This window comes from Gopherus evgoodei, chromosome 14 (genome assembly GCF_007399415.2).
Source record: "Gopherus evgoodei ecotype Sinaloan lineage chromosome 14, rGopEvg1_v1.p, whole genome shotgun sequence".
Lineage (NCBI taxonomy): Eukaryota > Metazoa > Chordata > Testudines > Testudinidae > Gopherus > Gopherus evgoodei.
Window position 1 is genome coordinate 33926438 of NC_044335.1, and position 14331 is coordinate 33940768.

Consider the following 14331-nt stretch of genomic DNA (forward strand, 5'->3'; position numbering starts at 1 on the left):
CATTTGTTTGGTGTGCAAGCTGAGTCACCCAGGAATGGTATTTTTCTTTGATGCTTCCAGCACACCTGCCCGGCCCACCAGCGGCTTTCGCTACACAAGCGGTGACCCCTGTTTGAGAAACCCTGGGTTAGCAAAGCCCTGCCAGGTGGCTTTGCATGGTCTGATTCTAGGACTGGAGGAGTAGCCATGGGTTTGATATGAAATGGGCTCAGGCTACCAAACAGTCATCCCTTTTTACCAGCATTGAGTCAGCACCTGGATCCCTTCCAACACCGAGAGATGAAAAGTCCAGCTGAGTTTGCCTTGAGCTAGGCTGTTCCTAACAACTGGGGAACATGGGATTTAAACAGCTCACATATAAACACAACATCATGACTCCTAAATGGAGTTTAAAGTGTGCGGTGATGGAGGGTTTGCAATTAGGCCCTTTGGGTATTAATTAAAAACATTATTGCGGCATGATCTAGCCCGAGCTCAGGGCAAGGAGTTTTCATTGGCATGACTGGGCCAAATAGCTCCCTGGTGTAACTGCACCGATTTCACCATGGTTACACCAGGGATGTATCTGGCCCAGTGCATTGACTTCCCCGAGAGAGTGGCTGAGGTACTGGTAACAGAGACAGAGACAGCACTGGAGCCAGTGGAATGACTCCAGATTCACACCACCATGAGAATCTGGGCCATTGGGCAAGTTCAAAGTTCTCCAGTAGCTCAAAATACTAACGTGCCAGTTACACTAGATACTTTGCATGTGTCCGCACACCCTCCATCCCCACCACCAGGGATCTGAGTTTAGCACACTGGCTCTTTGGTGCCAAACTCGCAGGGCCAGAGTGTTAAAGGCATTTATTTGCCTCAAGATGTAGCTAGGCATCAAGTGAGATGTTCAAGTGCCTCACTACTATTGAATCAATGGGCATTCAGGGCCTGCTTCCTTCTGAAAATGTCACTAGGTGCCTGCATTTTTTCTAGTCACTTAAATGCCATTCAAAATCTTGCCCTCAGGAGAAAATTGAGCTAAAGGGCAAACTCCATAGATGATATTTGTTAGAATTGGGTCCTTCCTCTTCTGTCTCTCATCACCGTGGAGTGAAATCAGAACCAAACACACAGAGAATACTCCCTTCATTGGGAGCTCCTAGATTCATACTTTCAGAGCTGTCAAAACAGAAGAGGCCATGATGAGCGTCTTGTTTTACCTCCTGCAAACTACAGGCCAGTGATTTTCTCCTCCCTCTTAAATGTGGACCAGACCCACTGAGCTAGGGGCTATTCTAATGTTAGGGCTCCTTCAATCTCTCCTGCTGAAGCTGTTCCACTTTGGATAAATACTGAAATAGTCATTGGAGAACTCCATCTTGGGTCTTCCACAGCCCCGCTGAATGCACGACCCACCAGGCTGTATTGTCAGGCCTGGTCTACACTACACTGTTAGGTCGACATAAGGCAGCTTCCGTCGAAGTAGTCATGTCAGTGTCCACACTACAGCCTTGCTCCTGCCCAGGTAAGTGCCCCACTCCCCCCACATCATCACTCCACCTCCACCAGAGCCGTAGGGCTTATGGCGCTGTAGTTAGGTTACTTTCGTCGGTTGGCTTCTGCTGTGAAATTGACAAGAAAGCCAGGCAGCAAGAGCCCAGCTGCTCCCTGCTCCTCTGGAGAGCTGGGAGGCCAGACCCCACTCCCAGCTGGGAGCTGGGGCTTCTCCACACCAGTTCTCCCAACGGGCCGTGAAATTGACAAGGCTGCCCAGCTCCTGGCAGGGAATGGGGACTTGAGAAACCTAGGGTGGGTTCCCCTGCTCCCAGTGGGGAATGGGGAACCGAGGGTGGGGACAGCCTGCCGGGAGCCTGGGAGTCTGTGCGGCAGCCAAGCTTCCAGCAGGAAGCTGCCAGTGGAGCTGAGAGCCCGGGCTCTCAGCTCCGCACACAGCCCCTTTTAGGTCAGTGGAAGCGCTCCTGGTGGGGCCATGCACCACCGACACAGGAAGGGTTGTGTGACCATGCACCGCTGCGGTAATTACTGCAGTGGCTGTAAGTCCGCCTACTATAGGGCAACTTTACTTTCTAGTCTAAACATAGCCCTAGTGTCTCTCTTGCGCTCTCTCTCCTCCTGGCCCAATGATTGAATTCTATCTCTACTGCTGTGATGCTCAGCGACAGCCATGAAATTAAAGGAAGCCACAGAACTGTAACAATAAACAAGGAGAAGAAGACTTGACACGTGATTAGACTTGGCTGAAAATTTTCCATCAAAATCCAAATTCCTGAAACTGTAAACTTTCAGCTGATTTCTTTCCCCAATTTTCAGTCTCAAATTTTGAGTGTGGGCTGTTTTTGGGCCACATTTTTTTAATTTTAGTTCCTAAGAAGTGAAATGTTTTTGGTTTCCAGTTTTTCAATGAAAAGTCTAAATGTACCATGGAAAATTTGAACAAAAACTCAAACCGTTTTGTTTTGATCTAAATGTCCTCTGGGAAAGAAAAAAGAGCAAGAACACTTGACAGCACCTTGCTGATCAGAATGGAAGCCGTTGGTAAGTCCCAACCCATTAGCATTAATTGACTGTCTCTGTGTAGTGAGGCGGCCTGGCTCTCAGCCACTCCAGAGAGGGACAAGCCCTTACAGACGCCAAAGTGGGTGGAGCCACAGGAGCCTGTGTCCCCCGCCCCCAGAGGTCAAGGAGCAGGGCAGGAAGTATAAAAGCCCAGCCCCAGGGCTCAGAAGCTGCCTGGCCACCGGAGAGGCCAGAGGCTGGTGCCTTAGCTCCCGCTGGGGAGACTCCTGCTACCTGCGACCGACCCGAGGACTAGCTGTACCTGCGGAGTCTGGACGCCGACCGGCTCTGGAAGAGTCCCTAGGCTGGCCTGTACAAAGGGACCCAGAGGAGCTGCCCAGTTTACCCCTCGCTCAGTATCCTGAGGAGCCCATGGTATGGGATGCTGCGGAAGACGCCGCCGAGACAGAGGTACCGATAGAGGGGAAGGTCGGAAGTAGCCCAGGGGCAGCCGACCCTAGTCTGGCTGCAGCACACCCAGAGCCAATGTCAGTGTGTTGTGGCCAGGATCCCCACTGCCACAGCAGCAGGCTGCCTGCCGCTGTTATGGCCCTGGGCTGGGAAGCAGAGGAGTGGGCAGGTCTGCATCCCCCCTGCCACCTGACTCATGGGTGGCAGTCTCCCCCCTTGCTCCGACGCTCAGGCCCAGGAGCCTGGGCTTACCTTACAGAACTGTTTGCTCAGCCCTGCCTGAGCGTCTGAGCCCTGAACTGTTGTTTGTTGCCCCGTCCTGAGCTAGGGCCCGGGCTTAAATTACTGAAGTGTTTGCTCAGCCCCTGCCTGAGGGTCTGAGCCCCTGAACTATACTGAAGTGTTTGCTCAGCCCCTGCCTGAGGGTCTAAGCCCCTGAACTATACTGAAGTGTTTGCTCAGCCCCTGCCTGAGGGTCTGAGCCCCTGAACTATACTGAAGTGTTTGCTCAGCCCCTGCCTGAGGGTCTGAGCCCTGAACGGCTGTTTGTAGCCCTGCCCTGACCTAGGGCCTGGGCTTAAATCGCTGAACTGTTTGCTCAGCCCCTGCCTGAGGGTCTGAGCCCCTGAACTATTGTTTGTGCCCTGCCCTGACTTAGTGCTTGGGCTTAATAGACTGAGCTGTTTGCTCAGCCCCTGCCTGAGGGCCTGAGCCCTGAGCTTTCATTTGTTGCCCCAGGTAGTGAGGCGGCCTGGCTCCCAGCCACCCCAGAGAGGGGCGAACCCCGACAGCACATGCTTACATATGGTACCAGAAGAGGGGATCTCTGTCCCGAACCCTGATCCCTGTGAGGAGGGATCTGAGGAGACTTGTTCGAGACAGCCATGGACCTGGACAAGCTTATTAAATTCTTGGCAGAGAACCAACAGCAGCAGCAGCAGGCGGCGGCCCAGCTTCAGCAGCAGCAGCAGCAGGCCGCCACCCAGCTCCAGCAGTAGCAGCAACTGGTCCAGCAGCTTGGGACACAACAGCAGCAGCTGATCGTGGAACTGGGATGCCAGAACAGGGACCACTAGCAACAATGCCTGCAGCAGTTGGCGACATTACTGCCCCGTCCTGCCGAGCCCCAGTCGGTGGGGCCCCCGGCACCACCCGGCAACACCCCGCCTATCTGGCTAATCATGATGAGCCCCAACAATGACCCGAAGGCCTTTCTCGTAACGTTTGAACGGGTGACAGTCGTCGCTGGTTGGGCCCCAGACCAATGGGCTATCCTCCTGGCCCCGTACCTGACTGGGACCGCTCAGACGGTCTATCGGGGCCTGTCCACGGATGCAGCATGGGACCACGGTCAAGTAGAGGCGGCAATTTTAGATGCCCTGAACATAAGTCCGGAAACTTCCAGCAGCGGTTTCAGAGCTTGGCCTACTCCACAGGGGCCAGGCCCCGGATGGTGGCTCAGGAGCTAAGGAAGGCGTGCAAGCGGTGGCTGCAGCCCAAAGACAAACTCCGGAGTTCCTCATCGAACAAATTGTGCTGGAACAATTTGTCCACATACTCCCGCCGTGAGGAAGGGCCTGGGTCCTCTGTCATTGGCCTGCGACGCTAGACGCCGCCATCACCCTGATGGAGGACTTTCTAGCCACTGAGGCACTGGTGGGTCCGACCATTAGAGTAGCCCCCCCCCGGGTTGGGTGCTCTAGCCCAGAGAGGAGGGGGGCGCCTGCCTGGGTTGACTCACAAGTTTCCTCATGGGGTCCAGAGCCCTGAACCCGTCCAGTGGAAGCCCCAGGGCGACAAGCTCCAGCACCTTCTCCAGTCGCTCGAGGGGTCAACCGGAGCCCTCCCAGGGGAGCCGCAGGAACACGTCCATGGCTGGGATGGGCAGATCTTGGGCCCTGTTTTTCCTGCAGGGAGTATGGCCATTTACAACAGGACTACACAGCAATGGAGTGCAATTTTGGCCAGGTTTGCTCAGGGGAAGCCCGTGCCTGAATTCCACAAGGCGCCAAGATCACAGTGCCAGTGGTCATTGAGGGTTACCCAAAGGTGGCCCTCATTGATTTAGGCTGTGGCCAGACACTGATCTGTGAAAACTTAAGCTCCCAGGCCGATGCCCGTCTGGGGATGATCCAGCTGCAGTGTATCCACGGGAACATACGTCCCTACCCCAGTACTTGAGCCCAGGTAACAGTAGATGGGTTACCCGACCGATGGTGGTGGGTCTCGCCCTGTGCCTTGCATATCCAGTGATCCTGGGGCGGGACTGGCAGGAGTTCCCATAAGTCCTCCGCTGCAACACTGGGGAACGCCCGGAGGTCCCTCCAGTTTCGGAAGGAGACCCCCCCGAAACCGGGGAAGAGGAAGCACTCGACCCTACCAAACCAACGCGAGAATCGGAGGACTCTCCCCCGGAAGTTGTTGAGGAGCCCTCGCTTCACACTGACTTTTGCCGTGATCAGAGGGCCGATCTCATGCTCAAGCAGGTGTATGAGCAGTTGGCCGCGGTCGATGGCACCGTCATTGATCCACACCGGGAGGCCCAATGGCCACACTTTGAACTGCGTCAGGAGCGTCTTTATCGGGTGGAGAGGGACCCCCGCATGGGGGAGTCCCAGGCCCAACTCCTTGTACCCCAATGCCATTGGCGAGTCATCATGAAACTAGCCCACAACGTCCTGGCGGCTGGACACCTGGGCCACGAGAAGACTGTCTCAGATATTGATGCGCTTCTTCTGGCCGGACATACACCAGGAGGTAAGAAACTATAAGTCCTGCCGAGACTGCCAGTTGGCTGCTCCTGCATAGACCCCAAAGGCGCCCCTGGTCCCCATGCCCTTGATCGAAACCCCCTTTAAGCGTGTGGCAATGGACTTAGTGGGGCCTCTCCCCAAAAGCATTGCCGGGTTTCAGTATATACTGGTCATGGTGGATTATGCTACCCGGTTCCCCGAGGCAATACCCCTCCAAAACCTCACTGCCCACAGTATCGCAGGTGAGCTCGTGAAGATCTTCGCCCGCGTAGGCCTGCCCCGGGAGATTCTCACAGACCAGAGCACCAACTTTACTTCTCGGCTGTTGCGACAGGTGTGTGAGCTCCTGGGGATCAAGCAGCTACATATGTCCGTCTACCATCCCCAGACCGACGGGTTGGTCGAACGATTTAACCGGACCCTTAAGGACATGCTGCGCAAGATCCCCCAAGAAGATCTCGGCCAATGGGACCAGTTACTTCCACCTCTGCTCCTGGCGGTTCGGGAGGTTCCTCAGTCATCTACAAAATTTTCCCCTTTTGAATTACTGTACGGTCGTCGCCCAGGGGGCCTGTTGGACCTAATGAGGGAGACATGGTAGCAAGCCCCATCACCCGCCTAGAGCCTCTTAAAATACGTACTCCAGCTCCAGGAGCGTCTTACGCAGGCTAGGGCCCTGGCACACGAGAATTTGAAGGCCGCCAAGAAGCTCAGACACAGACCTACAGCCAGGATGCCCAGACTCGCAACTTCCAACCCGGAGATCGGGTTTTACTCCTCCTCCCCTCAAGCGAATCAAAGATTCTGGCCCGGTGGCAAGGGCCTTATGAGGTGGTCCGAAAGATTGGGCCTGTCACATATGAGATCCACCAGCCCGACCGGGGCAAAAAAAGGCAACGCTATCATGTGAACCTTCTCAAACCTTGGCGGGAGCGAGAGGGACTCTTAATTAATCCATACCTGCCGGAACCTGAGCTGGATCCCCAGATAACACGTTCGGAGGACCCCAGAGGGCCCCAGCTTGGAGAGACACTGACCGAGGAATAACTCAAACAGACCCAGTGTCTCCCTCGCACCTTTACAACCCAACCAAGATACACCACCCTCGTCCAGCACATCATTGAGACAGAGCCTGGGGTAGTGATCCGGGGCGTGACCAGGCCCTTGCCATATCACATGCGATAGGTCGTCGAAGAGGAAGTACAGGCCATGCTGGACTTGGGAGTCATCGAACCGTCACAAAGCGAATGGCGCAGCCCGGTAGTGCTGGTACTGAAGCCCGATGGCACCCAACGGTTCTGCATCGATTTCAGATGCGTCAATGCCATCTCAAAGTTCGATGCGTATCTGATGCCCTGGGTAGATGAACTGCTCAGCCGCTTGGGAGAGGCCTGCTACATTACCACCCTTGATCTGAGCAAGGGGTATTGGCAGATCCCCCTCGAGCCGGCCTCCAGGAAGAAGACCACTTTTGCCAACCCTACGGGTCTGTATCAGTTTACGCGGATGCCCTTCGGCCTCCATGGGGCCCCAGCCACGTTTCAGCGGCTGATGGACTGCCTCCTCCAGCCCCATCGGGTCTACGCTGCTGCCTACCTGGATGATGTCGTTATTTATAGTCACCAATGGGAGAACCATCTAGAGCAGGTAGCAGCAGTCCTGAGGTCCCTGCGGACAGCCGGGTTAACTGCCAACCCAAAGAAGTGCCACAATGGCTGGTAAGAAACAACTTACCTGGGGTATACCACAGGGAATGGACAAGTAAAACCCCTTGTGGGAAAAGTTCAGGCCATTGCAACCTGCCCACCGCTGGCCACAAAACGCCACATATGCCAGTTCCTGGGACTGGCCAGCTATTATTGGCGGTTCATCCCCCAATTTGTGGCAATTGTGGCCCCCTTCACTGGACTGTTGACCAAGGATAGCCCGTGGCAAGTAGTATGGACCCGAGAGTGCGTGAGCCCTGAACTGTTATTTGTTGCCCCGCCCTGACCTAGGGCCCGGGCTTAGTATACTGAACTGTTTGCTCAGCCCCTGCCTGAGGGTCTGAGCCCCTGAACTATTGTTTGTGCCCCGCCCTGACCTAGGGCCTGGGCTTAATAGACTGAACTGTTTGCTCAGCCCCTGCCTGAGGGCCTGACCCCTGAGCTGTTGTTTGTTGCCCCAGTTAGTGAGGCGGCCTGGCTCCCAGCCGCCCCAAAGAGGGGCGAACCCCGACAGCACACGCTTACACTCTGTTAGAACGCTAAACAGAGTGGGCAAAGCTTGAATTGCTTATAAAGTCCGAATTCCCGTGAATCCATTTCCATCTTGCCTAGCGAGTTAGGTGTCCAGATCCCGTTGACTTTGCTCTGAAAACCCCAGCCCACTAGTGCCAAGGAAGCTCCGTCATTGCTTCAGAGGCTGCTGTGATTTGAAAAGTTTGTCCATGACAAAGATTACAAATCAGAGATTAAGCAACAAAAGGCTCCTTGGCTTGGCGGAGGGTGAGTTAAGTGGGGAGGGCTGTGTTGGTTCATCACTCACCAGCCCAGATAAGAGCAATGGAAGATGCTGGAAATGAAGAACCTCAAGGATGAAGCCTTCAATCTCACCGCTTGCTAAGCGAAGGTAATCTCATGGTGAAAGCAGTAAAGGTGGCTTCAATCCCTCGCTTTGGGACCCTGGGCAAAGTGACATTTTTTAAAAAGCACCAAAATAATTTAGGAGCCTAAATCTCCTTGACTTTCAAAAAGATCTAGGCTCTTCCGTGTCTACAGGACAGATTGGCAACATTATTTAGGTGCCTGAAGATGCAGACAGACTCCTAGTGGAATTTTCAGAAGTGTTTGAATACATTAGCTGCATAACTCTCATTGATTTCACTGGCGGTAGGTTCCTAGCCTGCTTGGGTGCTTTTGAAATTCCCAGCAGGGGCCTAAATACCTTGGAAAATCTGACCCTTAGGCACCTTCAGAAAATTTCACCCTCGGTCACTTTGTGCCTCAGTTTTCCTATCTGAAATATGTTGTAAATAGTAGTTCATTGTCTGGCTTCTGTATTCAGATTAACATGCCCACTGAGGCAAGAACTGCCTCTCACTATGTCTGTGCAGCACCTGGCCCAATGGGGCTGTTATTCTGCATGGGCCCTGTAGGTCCTATGGTGGTTTAAATATCAATAAGATTTGTTTTGTCCTCTATGGAACAAATACCCTATGGGTGCAGCATCATTCACGGCTGCTTTCGGTGTGCTTTCTGTTCTCTGGCTGATGGCAGAAATTCACTCTCACCAGCATAAAGTTCAATAAAAACATATAAATGATTGGCTGGCATATGACGTATTTTGGAAAGAGACTCAGGAAGACACCAAGTCTTGAGCTGAGTACTCAGTTTTTATCCAGTCTTTACTCTTTCCAAGCTCTTGCTGACTTTGCCTGAATCCCAAGTGAGCTTCATCATTTGAGCAATGGTGAGGGAAGTGTCAGAGAGCGTACAATGTTGCAGTGCTCTCGTAGTGCTCCGCCTATTGTGATGCTAGGACAAAGAACTACCTTAGAGACAACCTATTGCCGTTCCAAAGGGAAGAGGATGCAGGAGACCCTATTCACTGTTGCTTTGCACCTTGAGTCACCATTCACAAGTGTGCAAAAGAGTGCAAAGCAGGGGTGAAATGCAACTACCAGTGTGAATGAATGGAGAGTTTTTACATGGCCTTGTTTCTTTTAAAGACACATCCTGTCTTGATTTAAAAATTGCCAGTGATGCAGAATCCACCACAACATTTGGTAAATTGTTCCAATGGTTAGTTACCCTGATGGTTACAAAACCTATGGCTGATTTCCAGTCTGAATTTGTCTAGCTTCCGCTTCCAGCCTTTTGAAGCCACTTTGAATTCTCTTTGCTCAGGTGTTCAAGACAACACAGCAGACAGGACAGTGGGAGAATTAGACCATTTTATTTTATTGCACAGGTTTCCATAAACCTTCCTGTAAGGTATCTATCTATCTATCTAATCTCCTGGTCAGTGATTGACACATCTTCTCTTAAAAGTGTTGGTTGGATGAACTCTGAGTGCCTCGTGAAGTTGACAGAGAGAGGGAATGTATGGTGACTTGGGTTGTGAGGGATCTGTTTGCTGCACCCACTTTGCTTTTGGATGGAGGTTCATACTGAAGATCTCCATACTGCAGCTCCCCTGATGCCCTGTGCTTTGCAAAAGAGCTACTTCAGCAGACAAACTTGGAACTGGAGGTGTCTGAAAGATGCAGAAAAAATGAATGATTTTTTATGAGTTTTTTCTCTTTTCTGTTTAAATCTAAAATTGGATTTATGAGCAAAAAATACTGAAAACTCAAAATTTGGAAAATTGAATCTTTTCTGCTTAGAACAAATCATGGATTAGATTCCCAAGGCACTGGGGCAGGCTCTTTCCTGGGGAGCCAGGGTGGGCTAGTGAATAAGAATTTAATCAGAGCTTTTCCTTTGACCTGCTGTGAGACCTTAGAAAAATCGCATCTTTTCACTCTTCATCAGCTTGCTCATATGCAGAATGGAGATAATGGTATGTACTCACCTTTGTCAACTGCTTTGAGATCTACAGATTAAAAAAAGAGAAATACTCTTATGATTCAGTGTTAAAAATGTGATGGATTGTGTAGGGACAGAATCTTCTTTGGTTATTCCAGCTTCCTACTCAGAAATATCAAAGGGGTATTTTTCAGGATGTTAAAAGTTAGAATTGATGCCAGATATGTATTATGAAACCTCCAGTAAGCTAGCGGGTGTATAGAGTGGGGACTTGCTGGCAAATCCACCTCTGTCCACTACCATCAATTTATCTTCCCACAAAAACATTTAACACCTGTAAATTTCTTTGCAGTCTCCATGGACTCTGCACGAGTCAAGTAAGTTGAAGAGATGTGGAAAAGCAACCAGACCTGTGTGACAGAGATCGTGTTCCTGGGGTTCTCAGATTTCCAGGCACTGCAAGTCCTGCTCTTTGTGGTGGTATTCACCTTCTACATGGTGGCCCTGCTGGGTAACTATCTGATAGTTATTGTCACAGTGACGGATTGGGCTCTTTGCACCCCTATGTATTTCTTCCTCAGGAACTTGTCCTTCTTGGAAATTGGCTATACCTCGGTTGTGATCCCCAAGATGCTGCTGAACCTGCTGTCAGAGACCCAGACCATCTCCTTTGCGGGCTGCGGCACTCAGATGTACTTCTTCATTCTCTTCGGCATCACAGAGTGCTGCCTGTTCTCCGTTATGGCGTATGACCGCTACGTGGCCATATGCCGCCCCCTGAAATACACCCTGGTTATGAGCCAGAGAGTCTGCGCTCAGATGGCAGCTGGTTCCTGGACCATTGGTACCTTGGTGGCTTTCTGTCAAACAGCTTCAATATTTACTCTGCCTTTCTGTGGGTCTAATACTATCAGCCATTTCTTCTGTGACATTCTTCCTGTGCTCAGACTGGCCACCACAGACACCCGCAAGAATGAAGCTGCTGTTGCCATAGTGACAGTGGTCTTTATCTTCATCCCATTTTTGCTCATTCTCTTGTCCTACATCCTCATCCTCTCTGCCATTCTGAGGATGCCCTCAGCTGCGGGCCAGCGCAAAGCCTTCTCCACCTGCTCCTCACAGCTCATTGTGGTTTCTCTCTTCTATGGGACTGTCACGTTCATCTATGTGAGGCCCAAGTCAGTCTATTCTCTGGGCAGTGACAGGCTGCTCTCTCTGCTCTACACGGTGGTGACGCCCATATTCAACCCCATTGTTTACTGTCTAAGGAACAAGGAGGTGAGGAGAGCACTCAGAAAGTCAATAGTAAGACAGACTTCCTTCCTCATATGGTGTGGGTGAGGAGTGACTCTTATTTGTGGGACATTGGGGGCAGGGGGAGGACATTGCTCATTTCCAGTGTTTTCTAAAACTATTGTGAACCTGGTTTTCACCACTCTTGCACGAGCCTCCTCTGTTACTCTTGATTTACACCAGCGTAAGTAACTCCATTGGCATTAAATGGACCCAATTCTCCTCTCACTTGCTGGCTTGTAAATAAGAAATAACCACAGCTGGTTGAATGGCACTGTGCAGCTGTAAAGTCTTTGACTCTGCCCATAACTATGCTTCCTGGACATTGGAACATGTGTATCTTATACAGATTGTTTGATTTAAAAGACAGGGTGTTTGGCACACCAACTCGGCTCTCCTATAGCATCTCTCAGCATGGTGGGCTCTGTAAAACAAGGAATAGCGACACTCTGCAGAAAAGTGATTATGTACAAATTAGGGCTGTTGTGCCATATTGGCTGGCTAACGAGAGAAATGAGCAAACCTATAAATAAATGGTCCAGCTCCTCTGTCTGCTTCTGCTTGGGATGTTAGTTCTTTACGACTGTTGAGCTAACCATTGTGGATTCATTAAAGTGTCTGTAAATCCTAGAAATAGAAATTCCAGGGGGTTTAGCACAGATGATTAGTTGCTGGAAGTTCATCCCAGCAATTGATTGGTTATTTATCAATCAGAGTGAAGCAATTAGCTGCATGCAGTCAGTGACCAATCACAAATAAGGAATAGTTAAGGTGAACAATTCATGAACAACTCACTGGCTGAAAACTGTACAAGTAACATTTTCACGTGTCAATTGGTCCTGTTGTCTTCCATTGAAGCTCAGGGGGAAGTCATCACACACAATCCACAAAACCCACCAGTACAGGGAGCTGGGACTACACACAAAACCATGGACAGACACGTCTGTCACTGGAGCTAAAGGAAATAACTTTAGGCTGGTAGCTGGGATGACTCTTTAGTCTTTCTGAGGCTGCATCCACAAGCGAGACCATGCTCCAATGCCAGCATATTACAAATGTTCATGGTGTGGGAAGGGAGAATGGAGCTGGCCCTTTTGTTCCACCAAGCCTGCAGGTTGGCTGGAGGGCCATTACTTTATGTAGGCTTGCTGCCATGACACAGGTTTAAATCCCTCCACTGGTTCTGAGGTAGGTCAGCCAACTGGGGTAGCAAGTTAGGGAGCCCCTGACATAGGTTCTGGAACTATGGGTAATGAGGGTGCTGGAGCACCCCCTGGCTTGAAGTGGTTTCCTTTATATCCAGGATTTGAAGTTTGGTTCAATGAGTCTCAGCACCCCCACTATATAATTTGTTCCACCACCCCTGGCCCTTGATGATGCTCAAACACAGCTAAGTTGGGTCAGAAGACTGGCTCAACCAAACACTTCATCAACTGACCCCCATCCGAGTGAGAGGATGTTGAACATACCAGAGATTTCACTTCAGCACAATCCAAAACCAAGATGATATAATTAAAAACAAGACTTAGCACAGAACAGAGCCAGAACATCATATTACAGCTGAACAGAAAAAGGGGGTTAGGGATAGGGTTACCAGATATCCTGATTTGATAGGGACAGTCCTGATGTTTGAGTCTTTTTCATATATAGGCTATTACCCCCCATCCCAGACTTGCTGTCTGGTCACCCTAGATGGGGGGAAGAGATGGAGAATGACTTTTAATTGAAAAACTAAAAATCCCCAAATCAATATATATCATTTCAACAAATGAAAACCAAAATTTTCAGTTTAGATCCAGAAAAAATTCAATTTACTATTGTGAATTTTACATATCAAACAAAAAAAGATATCACAATCCCCCCCCCAAACAACAGCAACAATAACATTTTTTTCATGGGAATTTCCGTTTAGTTAAAAAGTCACTTTTTGGACAAATAAATGTTTTGGGGACATTTTCTGATCTGCTTTAACTTCAACACAATCCAAGACTCAGGTGGGGTAATTAAAATCTAGAATTGTTAAGAACGGAGAGACACCATCAGATTTTAACCAACTATGCAGTATGTTAAACCAGATGGACAGTCCTCTGGGTGGTTTTGCAATAAAAGAACAGCCTCACCTTTCTAGAGAGGCCTTTTTTCCTCACTTCCTGTGATGCATTAAGCTACTTGGTATGTCAGAGAAGAATCTTCCCTTGTTTCCTCTGTGTTGTTACATTGATTGCCCCGGATCATGTGAGGTACCTGGCTGTTATTGTACCAAATACACCACTACTCCGATATAACGCGACAGGATATAACAGGAATTTGGCTATAACACGATAAAGCAGCACCCTGGGGGGCTGGGGCTGTGCACTCCGGTGGATCAAAGCAAGTTCGATATAACGTGTTTTCACCTATAACATCGGTGGTGAGCTGGAGCCGGTTCCCACCGGTTCTCGGAAACCGGTTGTTAAATTTAGAAGCTTTGGTTATGAGATTTCCCCTAATATTTTTTTTCTTCATTCAAAATATACATGATGAAGTTCTACATGCAAATCAAGCTATATCTTGAGGAATATGAAATGTGTCATGTTGAACGTCTCTGAATGAATCATTTCAGTACTTCAGGATGTCTAGAATGTGTCTTGAGTAATCTAGAATGAATACTAATGTGCAGTATGTCTGGTGGATTCTTCAAGTGGTCTAGATTATATCTTCAGAAATCTTGAGCATCTCTTGAGGAACCAGAAAGGTATCTTGTGGGTTCCGCGTTGTCTTAGGAGAAATCTAGAACATTATCTGAGGAACATGGTGTGTATTTTATGGAA

At 50.0% G+C, this 14331-nt stretch overlaps 1 protein-coding gene across 1 annotated transcript; it reads left to right on the forward strand.

The window, feature by feature from the left end:
* The first annotated feature begins 10618 nt into the window (after positions 1-10618).
* On the forward strand, positions 10619-11569 carry LOC115635226 (olfactory receptor 10C1-like). The gene has a single exon (XM_030533606.1). The coding sequence runs from the start codon at positions 10619-10621 to the stop codon at positions 11567-11569; it is 951 nt and encodes a 316-aa protein (XP_030389466.1).
* Positions 11570-14331: the final 2762 nt, after the last annotated feature.

Bases quoted from the DNA above. Each gene is read 5' to 3' on its own strand.
- LOC115635226 (XM_030533606.1), top strand. From the start codon at position 10,619: ATGTGGAAAAGCAACCAGACCTGTGTGACAGAGATCGTGTTCCTGGGG.